We start from the raw sequence: 15,996 nt of genomic DNA, 5'->3' as shown, positions 1-15,996 counted from the left end.
GGGGTGGGGAGCTGGGATAATGGGCTTGGTGTGGAGGCCTGACTCCTCTTCAGAAGCAACCAGCAGCCCCTGTGAAGCTGCCTTTTGCGCTGGGATTCAGAGAAACGGCAGAAATTGGTGCTGCTTGGGCGTAGTGCAATTTTCCCTGGTAGCCCGAATTACTTCTCGGCGGTTTGCCAGCTGCTGAGAAGTGGATGCCGGGTGTCAGGAAGCCCCAGCCGGTGCTTTCTCAGCACAAACGCAATCGTAAAGCCTTCCCGCTCGTTGCTTAACGGCTGTGCCGCATCTGCCGGGCTTCCCTCAGACAGCCCAGAGGCCTCCCCCACCTTTCCCCCTCTTCCACCCTCCACGTGCATTTCCCAGTGAATCCACAAAAGTTAGCTCACAAGGACGCGCAAAGTTTCCATGAGTCGCACCTCGCTGCCGGATCAGACGGAAGGCCCCAGTGAGCGCATCGGTTGAACATGAGCTCATCTCACGGAGTGAGCCCAGGACTAATCTCTCGTCTGGAGCTGTTTGTTTCCAGCCGGAGATAAACAGGGGAGATTTATGTGTCCGGGTGGGAGAAGGGGAATGTACCAGAGTGTAATCATGTCTCTTTCTCTGTCTCACTCTCTCTCACTCTCTCTCACTCTCTCTCTCTCCCTGGAGTGTGAGCCAATGAGGACTCGTTACTGTACGCACAAGCACTCATCAATCACATGATTTGGTTTATCTTTCACACACTGATGCAGATAGAGTGTCACACTCCACATATGTATGAGTGTGCACACACACACACACACACACACACACACACACACACACACACACACACACACACACACACACACACACACACACACACTCACACACACACACACACACACACACACACACACAGACACACACACACACACACACACACACACACACACACACACACACACACTAACACACTCACACACACATACGGTTTCTATACTCACAGGTTTCCACGGTTCTCTCCAAAAAACTGTACGTTTTAAGATGAATCCAATCATGTGATACTGTGTAAGACAATACACATACGTTACCATAACGTTTCTTATCAACCAGAAACAACCCCAGTCCAGCACAGCATGACTCATTACAGGCCTACTAGTTTAGGTTTTCTAACCAAGGATGTGCCCCATCTTCAACTAATGCTAACAAACTCAACTAAATTTAAGGTAACATATTGTCATTGCTGCTGCTGCAAGACACATGTGCTGATCTTTGCACTTCCAGTGAGATAATCTCGTCTTTTGATGCAGTGCACTCCTCAGCAGTGTCTGGCCTTGCCTCATAAATCACATCGAGGTGTAATTCATGAAACTGGAATTGCACAAAGGAAAAAAAAGCACACTTGATTAACATGCCGAACTCTGGTCCAATAAAGATTTGCTCCGAGTCGACGAGCAAGCAAGTCTGAAGGGTTTGCCGTTACCGGGCATCTGTCTCCCGGAGCTTTTAAAGTCGGGAGCGGTAAACATTACTCACCTCGCGCGGTGCAGGACCGCTGCCCGTTTGCATGTGCGAGGCCCGGGCACAGCACTGGGAGCCTGGCCCACGGCGAAGAGCAGTGGGTTTGGCTCGCGTCGCCGCGTTGTGGCCTCCCTAATGCTTTCTTACTATTACCCGTTTGGAATTCTTGTGGGTTTGAGACGCACTCGGAGGGCCTGGAGCTAATTTTGTGTTTCTCAAAGCTCGCCTTTCTAATTCCCTGCGACTAATTATGGCCCTGTTCCCCCCGCAATTAAATCGATAAACTCTGTCAAATTTTTGCACGGCTGCCAAAAGAAACCCTCCAACATCCCACCCCCTCCTCTTGTTTCTCTCTCTCTGTTCTCTCTCTCTTTCCTCCTTTCTTCCCTTGCTCTGTCTCTCCATCGCCTTTAACATGCCAGGCCTTTCAGCCAGCTTGTGCAACACCGAAACAGTGAGGAACTCCATCTTCCCGTGGTCTGTTCTTCCTGCCTGGAGTGGAAGGTGGGTGCTAAAAATAAAAGCCCCCGTATGCACTTGGATTCATTGACTGTCTCTCGCTCTCTCTTTCTTCCTCTCCATCTTTCTCACCCTTCCTCTCTCTCTCTCTCTCTCTTTCTCTATTGCTTTCCTTCATCCCTGAATGTTTTATTATTTGTGGTGCGTGTGCCAGGAACGCTGAGAGAAGCAACCAGGGGTCAGGCAGATGTTCCTAACTGCGCGGGGGCTCAGAGCTCTGCAAGCGTGTGTCTTAGAACGAAAAAGAAAAAACAAAATGAAACTAAACGAAAAAAGAAAAAAGAATGAGGTGTTTTATCACGTCGCAAATCCTCATTTAGAACAATGTGTTTCCCCTGCTCTGTCCGAAAAACACACAACCCTGCTCACACACAGTTCTGCAGCCGTTGGGTCCAAGCACTGACCTTCTGCTTGATGAAGTTGGCCGCCCAGCTGCTCTATCAGCTCAGGGGTGTGATGTAATGTTTTAATTGGGCCTGCCAGCGGGTGACGGGCAACTTTATCGCCCCCCCCCCCATACGCCACCCCTGTGTGTCGATAGGACACCTTTGGGAGACGGGTGTCGTGGGGAGGGGGGCCAGAAAAAACAGGTCGGATGGAAATCTAATGAGGTAGGCTGTCTAGACCGTGTGCTTGGCCGCGGAGCTGGAGCTGTACTGAGGAGTGTTTTTTTTTATTTTTTTATTCTTTATTTCTTTTCTTTTTCCTCGCATAGCACATGTGAATGTTTATCGCCCTGAAATGAAGCATATGGGTTGAGCTCCATTAAGAGCCAAAGGGGGTGGTCTCTGCCGAACGAACGGACGAATGGCTGAGCGGGCGAATGAACACACTCCCTGGCTCAGCCCGGCTGCCAAAAAACAAATCAGCACCTCATCAGAGGCCACCCTGCCCTCCCTCACACACTCTTGCTCTTTCTCTCAGTTTTTCTCCCTTCTCTCTCCCTCTTTCTCTGCTTCACATATCACAGCTGGCTTTGCACTCACTGTTTTCCTCGTAGCCATATGTGTCCAATTTAATCACACTTTGGAGGTGAAATCTCTCCATTTCAATTTTGGCACTGGAGACGTAAAAGATGGACATTTGACCATATGACAGTTGCTTTTTTACACACACACAAACACACACACAGCACACACACACAATGCACTTGACTTGAACTATGAACAGCACATGAGCCAAACTCGGCCAATTGTTTACGCTGTGTACCATGAAACCATAACTGTGTCATATTCTTTAGAGAAGGCAGAATGTTTTGTGCGGTTCAAGGGCCGATGGTGTTGTTGTTTTCGCGTCCACTGGGAAAACTGCCCTTTTCAGGCCCGATCCGTGGAGCTGATGCATCATAGGATCCAGATGGAGAGAGATGATCTCCTTGTGCATGTGTACGTATGTGTGTAAGAAGGAGAGTTTTGGTTTACACACTTGTTTATCTTAGCATATGCCTCTTCAATTTGCTGTGTGCAGTCTGGCAAAACCCACTCCAGTCCAATAGCGGCCATTTTGAGAACAGTTGCCCCACCCCCCCACCCCCAACCCTCTCCTGTTGCTGACGCACAATCGGCTGTTACATAAACAGTGGAAACCAGACACCTTATTGTGTAAGGAAACCATGTGTGAGAATACAGACAGCCTGTTTGGAGGGGCTTTGAAATAACGTGATCGGAGTGTGAAGGATGTGTTTTGGCATGGCCGCAGGTTTAATTTTGAAAAGGTCTGTTCATGCCGTTCCCTCTTCTTCTTCTTCTCCTCTCTCTCCCTCGCTCCTCTTCTCATCTCGCCTCGAGTGTGTCCCTTTCTTTATTGGTTTCAGTCTTTCTGTGCAGTTAAAAGTGCCGAGCGCTAGCAGGTTCAGGTTTTACTGGCATATCTTTATCAACAGAGAGATCATTGTAAAGGCAAGACGTATAAGTCTCCCTGTCAGCCAAATAAAGGATACATCTCCTCTTGTGAATCTCTTTAAGACTTGAAACTTACTTTTTGGGGATAAAAAAAATATTTAATATATTACTTCCAGATTCATGCATTTTATAGATATTTCACACCAAGATTTAGTTTTGACTGTTTTGTGAGGTTAGATATTATACAGACTACCTTGTAGACTATATACTATATAGAATACCTTAAACAGACTACCCACCCCTTCCTCTCTTTTTTTGCAAAAGATGGATATGGCACTCAGTTGACCACTCCTGTCGTCAATCATTTATACAAAGCAGTCATTGGCCACAGACAGACATTAGTAGACCAGTCAGTTGAACAACCTCCCTTTGGTGTAAACCTGTTACTGCTTGCAAAGATGTGTGTCCGTATGAGTGTTTGAGAGAGAGAGTGTGTGTGTGTGTGTATGTGTGTGTGTGTGGTGTGTGGTGTGTGTGTGTGTGTGTGTGTGTGTGTGTGTGTGTGTGTGTGTCTGTGTGAGCCCATGATTCACACACCTCTGTGTTTTCCTGACTCCCCACAGGTGTCGGAGGGCTCAGAGGTGCAGTTTGAGGTGGGGAACATCTCTCTCTCCTGTGAGGTGAAAAAAGAAAACCTTCCTCATGGCAACGAGCACCTCTTGACCTGGGCGGAGGGGAGATACAAGGCCATCACCTCCTTCTCCGAGCTGAAGATCGCGCACGATGTCTACATCAAAGTGGGCGAAGGTATGTTGTAGAGAACTGTAAGTTATATTTGGTCTGATCTCAAGCTATAAGACATTGCATACATATAATACATACATACAGACATATATATATGAATATTAATATATATATATACATCATTTCATCTCTTTCTCAGTCTCTCTATCCACGCCACAATAAACTGACTGAAGTCAGCCTTGATTGTCTCCCTCTCTTCCACGTCTGTCTAGCTCATACACGCAAAAGTCATTCAAACACACACCTACTCACACACACATGCACAACGCACACAGGAGGGAGCACATCCACTTGCCTCGAAGGCAGTACCACATTCCCTCACTTATGCCTGAGGGAGAGTTTTACACCTTTTCCTCAAACAACGTTTCCCAACGCATGACAGGCCCTCCCTGCCTCGCTGGCAGAGCCTCAATCAAGGCAATCCCCTCACAGTAACTCACTCTCAATGGCAGCCATTGACAGCCAGCGCTCTAACTGGCCTCTGGAGTACTAAAGCCTCCCCTCAGCTGCACCGGCCGCTCGCTCAGATCTCCATGGACTCACAGTCACGTCTCAGGAAAAACTTTTATCTCACTCTTTTTCTGTATCTCCTTCTTTCTCGTTTTGTCTTGTTTTATTTCTTGCTAGCTCTCTTTCTAGTCTTTAGCTAGCTAGTCATTTTCTCTATGCCTGCCGATCTCTCTCTCTCTTACTCTATTCCTCTTGTCTAATCAGAGGCCTGGCCCTCACCTCTTGCCTTTGACTAGCTGCCCGGTGCTGGCTGAGCTGGTGAACCGAGAGATGGAAACACTCGGTGAAAAGAAAGAAAGAGAGAGAGAGTGGATGCAGCATTTGATTACTAGCTTGTGTGAGGGCCTTGGGCCAGGCCTCTCAGATCAGTCCACTGAGCTAAGAGGAGGGGGGTGTAAGCTATGGAAAGGTAGAGGAAGAGTTCAGGTGCCAAAAGCGAAAAGTTGTTTTAGTGAAAGTTGGTGGAGTGGCTTCCTGTTTGAAAGAAAAGCAAAAAATGGTGAACCAAAATAAAGCTTTACACAATACACAATACACAATACAATACAATACAATACAATACAATACAATACAATACAATACAATACAATGAAAAAAGACCGTTTTGTTCCTTGTTCTTCTTGCACTTCCTGAAAATACAATAAACAAGGTACAATGCATAGAGGAGAGACTTTGCTTGCAGTTTATGTCAGATAGGAGGGAGGAACCTGGTATTTCCACTCCCACCTACATGCAGCCTAATTTGACTGCTTCAAACATCCTTTTCAAGCTGTTAAAATGATCCTTCATGAACCAGTGGACTGTGCACTGCTTATCTCGACTGCAGCCTACATTCTGAGACTCAAAACTCATGGTTACATCATCTGTACTATAATTCACACCTAGCTGAATTTCAACAGAAACCATGAGCCCTGTGTTATCATATGATCGTTCTCTGGTCTCCTGAGTGGCTCACAGCTTCTCCAGCACTGCACGCCTGGAAAAGGGCCTCACGTTCCTGCTCTTCACAGCCAGGCCGTGGTGTTCTTTTTTTTTTCTAAACTGTAAACTGTGGAAGGTATTAATGGTTTTAGCAAACGTGGGCCGCTGTAAGATAAGCGCGAGTGGAAAGTAACTGTCACGGGCACGAGAGGTGGAGGAGGGTTAGGGGGGGGCAGAGCTAAACCAGAGCCGGCGGCCTCCTGCAGCAACTCCAGTGGGGCGTGTAAGCGCCGCCACCGCCGCCGTTTGATGTGACCGATGGGGTCCAATGAGGGGGTTGGGGGTGGAGGGGGTGAGGCTCTGTCCTCAGGGGGCCAAGTGTGATTTATCTGCCCCCGTGCCCCGTCGAAGGCTGAAGGTTTTACTCGTTCCGACCAATGGCAGAGAGAGAAGTTGTCCGCCCTCGTCATTAGTCACCAACCCAGCGGCGGAGCATATGTTAGGAGCTGTGCTTTTTTTTTACTCTCACCTCTTTGGTCCAGTCTGTGGAAAACATTGGAATGGGCCGTGCTGAAAAGCATGAGATGTAATGAGTGCATTATTTCAGGTATGCTGTGGTGGGACTCTGCCAGAGGCCTGAGTGGAGAGCGGAGTAGCGTGTGCTCGCCTCAGCTTCCCGTTAAAGCGCTTGCCTGCTGTCGTTACAGAGGCTGTGGTTTTGGCAGGGGCTGCGTATGCCATGTTTTTGTCCATCAGGCCGCAGCTTCGTTTCTCCCTGCTGTCGTACCGTACCGTCAGATGAGACCGGACAGAGTTCCACTTATGCTTTCTGCGTTCTTTCTCTCTCCTTCTCTCTTTGTCTCTCTCTCTCTCGCTTCCATGTTTCAAAACGCCAGGAAGGGTATAAAGAAAGGTGCCAGGCCTTTCAGCATGCCGTGTCCAAATCCTTGTCCAAACCAAATAAGGAAGCATCTGTCTTCTGTTTTCTCCAGGCGAGGAGAGGAGAAGAGAGGAGGCTTTGCTTGAAGAACAAAGATTTGCCTGGAGTATTTGTTTGGAAGGGAGGAGAAAAAGATTTTATTTTATTTTTTGTAAATATTGGAGGAGCCGTCAAAGTAAAAAAGAAAACACAGTTTGAGTCGGACAATAGTGGTGATTTGTTGTGTTTATGCATGTTGTGAAATTGTCTTCCAGGATTTCAAAAAGACTCACTTGACCATGTATTCCCCAGGGTGCCCAGCAAACTAGCCTATGCTATGTTTTCAGCACATGTTTTTCCTCCATTATTTTGATCTCTGTCAAAACACACACAGGCACCCTTTAACCCCCAGACTGATTAATGTCAAATGGTCCCTCTCCAAACTCTTCTCAGATCCTGTCTTCTCGGACACGTGTAGGATTGACAACAAATTCCTCTCCTTGAACTACCTGGCCAGCTACGTGGAACCCCAACCCTCGAAAGGCTGTGTGCTAACAGGACCAGACCATAAACAAGAGGTCCACATCATTGAGCTGCAGGCACCCAACTCCAGCAGGTAAAGCAGTCCACCAGGACCAGTTACAACGGATTCAACTGTTAGTTTGATTTAATGCTGCCCACCAGGCAACATTTTTTTCTATGACTTTGCATACCTCTGAGATATGTTATACAAGCATTTTTTTTGTTAGGCAATGTGTTATCAGCTGCTAAAAGTGGTTATTGAATATTAATGCATTTGTGCCTAGGGGAGCAATAAGTGAGATTCTTTGTGGAATGTTTTTATGAAGTGCCTGATTGAAACAGTGCCTAGGTTTTGAAATCGTAGGTCTGCCTCAAGTGTTATAACATGTTACATAAACATAGTTTAAATCATGTGACGCACAGGTCTTCTGTAGTGTCTTACGGTATTGAATTTGGTGTCTAATTATCACAACAGACTTGTCTGATTAACTGACAACTGTGTACATTTGAGGAAATATATCCTTTCGGCCATAATATATAGTTGCTATTACACATCCATCTGTTCTTGCTAAAAACAGCATGGTTTCTGCTCTCTAAACCTGTAAGTATGTGGTATGTGTATGCAAATTCCATTACCTTCCTGAAATGTCTCTGTCTCTCTCTCTGTTAGTATCTTTCTCTCTCCCCCACTGTCTCCCAACCCTTCTGCAAAGTTTATTTTGAGTTACGCAGGACTTTGGGGGTTAGTGTTGACTGAATGACGTGTTTTGGAAAGGTCTGGTGTCTGTATCTGAGTTTTGCCAGGTAATTGCCTCAACTCCCCCAACCCCTTTGGCACTGCACCGATTACGGTGCGTTGCCTAACAGCAGCTGCCTGTGGGGAAGAGAGGGAGAGAGAGAAGAGAGAGGAGAGAAAGAGAGAAAGTCTGGGAGCAGGGCAGTCATGATGGATTTAGCCATTGCATGATGCGGTCTGCAGCACACATGTCCTCCTTTTCTCCGGGATGCCGTCCAGTTTTTTTAATCAGTTGGCCAGACACTAGAGGCATGTTAATACTGCAGGGCCCTGGCCTTCCAAAATTCTTATTGCACTCTCTGTCTATCTCCCCCCCCCCCACTCTCTCTCTCTCCTTCTCTCTCTTGCTCCTTCCCTCTATCCCACAGTGCATTCCAGGTAGATGTTATAGTGGATCTTCGGCCGATGGAGGCAGACATCCCGCTGCACCGAGACGTGGTGCTGCTCCTCAAATGCAAGAAGCCCGTCAACTGGGTGATCGAAGCTCACCGTGTCACCGGAAGGCTGGAGGTGGTGGTATGTAGCCATAACACCAACACAGGCATATTCCCCCGTGCCCTGACAAACTGACAAACAGACAAACACATGAGCTCATCAGCGTGGAGCAGCATTAGCACTTCTTCTTCTCTTTGGTCAGATAAGTTGGAGTCACACTCCCTCGCCACAGGTGTGGCTTAATTTTCATTGGCTGGCGTCTGCCGGACTAAAAGATTTGTCCTCACTGCGCGAGTCCTGTCAGAGCGGGTCCCTGACCTCCACTGCAACGGGAGCAGGATGACAAAGAGGGGGCAGGAGGGATCAACTGTGAAATGGTTGCCTGACAGCTTGTAGGGGTTGTCACCGGATCGAATAAAAGGCGAGCCCGAATCGCAGGCGCCCCTTTGCGGACTGTATTTCTTTATTGTGTGTACTTGGCCCCCCGAAACCTGGTTGACATCCATCAGAGCATGAGTTATGGGGGAGAGCTTTCTCTCCTGGCTCTGTCTACCGTCAGGTTTCAGATGGCAGAGCGAAAGTGTTTGGATTTGATATGTGTGCACAGCCAGGACCTCTTGTCTGCCGGCGTCATAAAAACGGAGAAATGTCATAAAACGTCTCTCGCTGTGTAAGCTACGCTTCAAATCTGTGGTATGTTAAATGCACCGTTGATAATACAATACATTTGTTTAAATCCATGTAATGGTGTTCATATTGTAGTGGTTATCGACAGAAGCTAAGTACATTTGAGCAACCAAATATCTCTCAGAGGACACCCACAACCATGCTGCGGTGCTTCAGGAGGCTGTGTGGAGTACACAGCTACAGTGTAGTCAACCAATGCACACTTGTGGAACTTTTCTTTATCTTACACAGTTATAGCCATCATATACACATCAGTGGATACTTCATGTTTATCGATGTCTTGTTTCAGAGTTTAGTTCTACTTCATAGCTATCAGCTCTTGGCTTTACTTCAGGTCCCATGAGCTTGGCTTATAGTTGGTACTGGCTGTGGGGTCTTTCCTGTAGCATTTGCGCACATTGTATGTGGTCAAGAAGGAAGTCTGTAGTGATCAGCACCCCACTCATGTCTGTCAGTAGCAAGGGGCTAACTTTAGCTTTACCTCATTGCGTTAGCTCGTAGCGTTAGCTTAAAATAAATCTCCAGTGGGACTGTAAGTCTGGATGCTCTTGTGGTCTGGGGCCTCTGTTGACCTCAGTGGGGCAGAGCCAGCGGAGGAAAGGGGCCCCCTGGTTCCCACACTCTGTAATGGAGAGGGCCGAGGCAGGAGAGGGTGCCAACCATGACAGTGCACTTCTTGCCAGGCAGCGTAGCGTCTGTTTGCACAGCTGCCCCCCTCGGTTAGTGTATGGAATCAATCAGCAGTGCCATGGTGGGGTACAGTGCTACAGAAGGGGGGGGAGGGGGGGGGGTATGACTCAGAGACTCTGAGGGCAGAGTTGTGCTACCAGTGTTTACCTGTCGGAGGTTATTATGGGTTATTTGGCCAGGGCACAAAAGCAAAACAGCTATAGGCCTGAAAAAAGGGTGCACGGTGCACAATCCACAGTTACCACACTGAATACAGGAACATTCACTGCACAACACTGTTCTTGCTGACCTGTATAACATACTGTATGCCTTGTGTGTCTGTGTGTCTCTCTCTGTGTGTGTGTGTGTGTCTGTCCCATCTGTGTGTGAATCAGACCTTGTGTTTGGGAACGCCAAGCAGGAGAATGCAAACTATGTGTGTGATATGATATCCTCATAAAATCAAAGCCCTGCTACTGAGAGCAGCCTAGTCCCAGCACACAGTTCCCCAGGCTGGGCTGGACTAAGCCGGGCCAACCCTAGGCATGGGTGCTGCTGAGCAGGATGGGAGGGGTGGGGAGTGTGTGGGAAATGACTGTGGGAAGGGATTAGCATGCTCTCCCAGCACCCACCACCAGCCACAGGGAACTAATGAGGAATCCGCTGGAAATCTGACACATCTCCAGCCGTGCCATTGATGAGGTCTGTCAACTGGGCTCGCTCCTGACAAGAAGGGCAGAGCCAGACCGTTTGTAAAGACAAATGGGAAGAAAGAACACGGAGAAAAAAACCACAGTGTCGCTATTGGGTAGGGGCTTCCAGTGTGGATGACACTGATGACACGTGATTCGTGATTCATGATTCGTGTGGATGACACGTGATTCATCTGCGTCTTACCCTCCTGTGGAGATGTTCAGGAGATGTAGGAGACTCTTTTTCTGATGGCATGTTTATCTGCAGACCCAACTGACGTAACAAAAAACAGGACAGGTGGCATTACGTGATTGCATGTATAAGGTCACGTCACATGGGTATTTAAGAAGTACTGTTCCATTGACAGAAACTTGGACTAGCTGGTTCAAGCAGGAGAAAGTCCAGGAAAATTCCGTATCAAGTCACCCATATCCTTCAGTGTAAACCTGTGAGAAGTGTTTACTAAAAGTGGTCACAGAAATAAGCATTTTGGTGTGATATCTTCACTTTGCTGAACCTTGTTTTATTCATATCCACCAGCCATCCCCCATCTGCCATCTGCTAGCGATTTGGTTTGATAGATTCATGAGTTTGGAGCCAGTATTGTCTCAGCCTTGTTCATCATTTTTTAGGCTAAAGAAATATACATATGGTCAACACAGGCAAAACCTCACTGTCAAGAGAAATCCAAATCAAAGTTACACTTTGACTCTCCATTGAGTTAATTTACACTCTGTCCAGATCAAGCTTGATCTCCAGTCACTAACATTATGTATTCCGCTGTGTGTTTAGCCTATGTAACTCATCTTAATATACTGATCTCTTTCTTTGCCTCCAGACGTCAGACACCATCAGTGTGGGCTCCAGCACAGAGAGGCTGATGCAGGTTATCAAATCCCCCAAGGTGCCTCTGCCGTCAGGCTCCCAGGCTCTGATCCAGTGGGCCGAGGAGCAGGGCTACAACCCCGTCACGTCCTACACCAACACCCCAGTGGCCAACCACTTCAGCCTGCGCCTGAGAGAGCAAGGTAGTCAAACACACTACGCATCCTAAAGCCGATACTAATGCAGGTGCATGCAAACTCCATGCTGACTGCAAGCTATCAGCTTCCCTTTGCTTCCCTGGTTAAACTAACCATAAATATTAAACCTTATTTACACCGTATTTAAAGGTAATTTATAAACGAACAGCTAGAGTACAGTAGATGCTGAGGTGGTCAGCGCTCTGCATTGTGCTCCTCAGTAGCAGAACTGAGCACATCTGTCCCTCTATAAACAGAGTTGCGTGAAGAAGCACCTGCCAACAGAGTCTGGAGGCTTTTATGGCTGCTGTTTTATGTGATCTCCATGCCCCTAAATCCATCGTTTCACCACTATTAAACTGTGGCTTCTGCCACTCCCCCACCGGTCCTGCCCCCCTCTCTTTCTCTCTCTCTCTCTCTCTCTCTCTCTCTCTCTCTCTCACACTCACTCACTCACTCACTCACTCACTCACTCTTACTCTTACTCTCTCTCTATCTCCCTCTCCTCAGATTTGATTGATCCTTTGGAGACAATGTTCCCTCCAGAACTTTCCATCCTGCGTAACCCTGACCCCGGTCCTGGTTTCAAGGTTGGCAGTGATTCTCCCCCACCACGAGTCAGCTTGCCCTTCCCCTTTGCCCCCCGCCCTCCCCGGGACCAAGGCCTGCCCTACCTGCCCCTGCCACCCTCTCTGGAGGAGCAGCCCTGGATGGGGGGAGAGCCTGAGGAACAGCAGGGGACTCTCGGCCTGAGCGTCCAGTGTGAGGAGAACAAGATGGTGGTCAGCATTGACAAAGAGAGCCTTCAGGTGAGAGAAGCTCTGAGGGCTGTTTGTTTGACTTTTTACCCCCAAAAAGTTACAGTTCATCCTAAATATTGAATTGACATGAGCTATCACTTGGCCAGCTCAAAAAAGAAACAGCCTAGAAGAAGTCCCATTGTGTTGATTAGAGAAAACATTTCAACAAGAATTCAATGTGTTTGAAAAGTCTTGGAGATTAAGTACGTAATTCCTAGTGCAATTCATTGGACACATTTGTTTCATCTCAGATAATCCTAGCAGATTTATTATCATGGGTTCTGTAGTTCCTGATGAAATAGATGCCAGGAATGCTGAATTATCAAAACAGACCTTATTCTGGTCAAATGAAATTACATTCCTGACACTCTCAAAACTCTGTAAAGACATGTGGAGTGGAGACTGACAACAGTTGCTGCTCTGTGTCTGTTAACATCTGTCGGAGTGGTTCTGGAGGTCGGGTGTCGTGGTTAGTGTCAGTTCTGGGCCGGTGAGTCCGTGCGCCGCGCGACACTTCAGTACCGGCCCTGATGAAAGCATTTGGCACTCATCAGGGGGGCTCTGGCTTCTATCCTCACACTGTCACCTATGCCTTTGAACATCTGAAACACCTTCTCAAGCACTGGAAGCCACGGCATGCTGAACTGAACGCTGATATTAACCAGCAGTGAAGTGGCTTATAGTGAAGTTTAGTGAAGGGGGCTGGGGAGTGATTGGAAGGGGCGGAAGGTGTGTGTGTGTGTGTGTGTGTGTGTGTGTGTGTGTGTGTGTGTGTGTGTGTGTGTGTGTGCGTGTATATGTACCGTATGTATGTGTTTGTGTGTATGCGTGCCAGGCTTTTCCTGTTTTCATCCGAGTGTTGTATCGTTTTTCCCAGACTCTGAGAGTGCGTAAATATGTGCGTGTGCATGTGTGTGTGGGCCCTTGTGTCAGACGCTATGAAACAGAGAGGACGTAATTGACCACATCTGAGGGTGGCACAAACCCTTGTGTCGCAATGAAAATAGCTGTTGGTCTGGCAGGGGGACCCTGCTGTGCAAGTTTTTATTTGTTTCAGGGGAGCCATGTCACACACGCACACACTCACACACGCACACAGCAACATGCAAGAGAGAACCTCCGAGCCCCAGTTATGGTTTTCCATGACTACAAATTTGGGTGGCACATCATGGTTGTCGTTGTCGTTGGGCTGTGTATCTGTTGTTTTTTAATCTTAGTAGCGTGTGTATCAGAGCCAAGCGCTCGGGGGTTTGCCAGCTCGCCATGGAGAGGGTACCACATGTCCGACTTTAAGCTCAATTCGCCTCCACCCATCGAAGAGTTACCTCATTTCCTAGGTTTGGGCCATACAATGTACTTTGTGGTACTGGATCTTGTCTCTGTATTAAAAGCAAAACAATTCGAAGTCCGGGTTGGCTTGTCTAACCCCTGCTGTCCCAACTGCAGGCCAACGGCTACGGGAAAGTCAACATCACTCTGCAAGACCCGACGTGCCGAGCAACCTCCAACTCCACACATTACACGCTGGAGACCTCGCTGAATGGCTGCCAGACCACCAAACACCCCTTCCATCCCAGCCCTGTGGTCATCTACATCAACTCAGTGAGTATGACTTTGGCCCGAACCAGTAGGATCCTGAAGGTCCTTTGCGTGCTCTTTGACAGGTGGTTTATGAGGTGTGAGTGGATATGAGTGATCGATATGGTATGACTGGCGTGTCATACGTAGTGCTGGAGTGATTAATAAGTGAGTGACTGATAACTAGAAGCAGGTGGGGTTTCTTTTCAGTTTTTTGTTTCTGTGCTTTCTACGTAAGAGAGCCACCTGCCTCCATTAATTATGTGGTTCTTTGTTCAGTCACTGAGCGTTTTATTTTGACCCAGACACACACGGACTCTTTCTCTCACACACATACACTCTCTCTCTCTCACACACACACTTGGCGTACTCGGCATATGTATACACAACTTAAGATTATATGATAGTTACATCACAAAAATAATAAGAATACAATAACTTTCCAATCTTAACTCTGCTCTGGTCCCTGAAGACTTCTGCCAGCCATTCACAGATCACATCACTCTACCAGTCAATGCCCTCTGCTGCACCCTGACCCCATCTGATTCTCTCTCAAACACACACACACACACACAAACACACACAAACACATACACACACACCACTGCTCTGCTCCGTTCACTCCCTGACCTCTGACAAGCGAGGAGATGAGTCACTTCCTCACTGATCTCCTGTGATAATTTGCAAAGGAAATGGAATCCGATGCAATTCATTTTGGCGGCCCCCGAACAGATTAAACGGCCAGGCGATCTCCCAGCCCTGTCGTGATGCTTTTGTTCTGCCTGGTCGGGGGGCCTGGGGGATACTTGCAAGATGTGACCCTCCGGTCAAAGCAACAGGGTGTTGATTAAGCTGAGAAAGAAACTCTGGGAACTGGACAAGGGAAGACAGAGAGAGAGAGAGAGAGAGAAAGATAATTAGTGTGTTTGTACATTTGGCAACACAAGCAGACTCCAAATGTTTTGCTTATATGCTCAAGGCTTTTTGACTGCTCTTACCTCAGTGTCATGCACACACTCACACTCATTGCACTCTGTATGCATGCATGTATGTTTCTGCTGTGTGTGTGTGAGGGTGTATCTGTGAGTGTGTATTCATGTGTCTGCTGTGTGTGTGTGTGTGTATGTGTGTGTGTGTGTGTGTGTGTGTGTGTGAGGGTGTATCTGTGAGTGTGTATTCATGTGTCTGTGCTCAACAATGAGAAGTATGCTTTGTGGCTCTGCCTTGGGAGCAGGGATGTTGAAACCACTTGAAGGTTCCCACGTCCCAACTCATCTGTTTTTTAGGGAAGGGAACAACTTCGGCAGGCCAACTGACCTGATATCAGATCAGAGCGTGCTCTTAAAGAACTCTTCTGATTGCATCACAGTGTTTCGCTGGGAATCTTTTGGTCATGGCGGGCTGTAAAGCCTCATATCTCCCAAACCAGTCGTTCTGGATGCATTTAAATGTTGTGATTGACAGGAGGTGACAGTCCTGAATGCAAACGCATGTTGTGCTTGACAGGTGCTGATCAGCTCATCAGAGGCGAGAGATGGGAGCGGCTGGCCCCCGGACTATGAGGACATGGAGTCGGGGGATGTGGTCTTCCCTGGGGAACCAGAGGGGCTGGACAGAGCCCTACTGACACCGAGGGGCCACCGGGCACACATCCTGGTGAGACACCGACACCAGACACCACACATCACACATCACACATCAGACACAGACAAAGACAAGAGACATATCCGACAGTGAACCTGTCAGAGAAACACAAGCTACTCATTAGCAGTGATGCTAATGACCACAGCTAGTT

At 47.8% G+C, this 15,996-nt stretch overlaps 1 protein-coding gene across 3 annotated transcripts in view; it reads left to right on the top strand.

Moving 5' to 3' along the window:
• The window catches only part of tgfbr3 (transforming growth factor, beta receptor III), a 96,877-nt gene that overhangs the window by 57,749 nt on the left and 23,132 nt on the right, over positions 1 to 15,996 (top strand). For all 3 annotated transcript variants that reach the window (XM_031575420.2, XM_012839531.3, XM_031575419.2), the window contains exons 5-11: positions 4,469 to 4,652; positions 7,453 to 7,615; positions 8,686 to 8,833; positions 11,640 to 11,829; positions 12,334 to 12,632; positions 14,070 to 14,225; positions 15,708 to 15,857. In XM_031575420.2, coding sequence (XP_031431280.1) covers positions 4,469 to 4,652; positions 7,453 to 7,615; positions 8,686 to 8,833; positions 11,640 to 11,829; positions 12,334 to 12,632; positions 14,070 to 14,225; positions 15,708 to 15,857 — 1,290 coding nt within the window. The remainder of the gene's footprint in view (positions 1 to 4,468; positions 4,653 to 7,452; positions 7,616 to 8,685; positions 8,834 to 11,639; positions 11,830 to 12,333; positions 12,633 to 14,069; positions 14,226 to 15,707; positions 15,858 to 15,996) is intronic.

The sequence above is a fragment of the Clupea harengus genome, chromosome 10, assembly GCF_900700415.2.
Source record: "Clupea harengus chromosome 10, Ch_v2.0.2, whole genome shotgun sequence".
NCBI classification, from domain to species: domain Eukaryota; kingdom Metazoa; phylum Chordata; class Actinopteri; order Clupeiformes; family Clupeidae; genus Clupea; species Clupea harengus.
The sequence above is the reverse complement of the archived record's forward strand: the minus strand, read 5'-3'. Positions and strand labels throughout refer to the sequence as shown.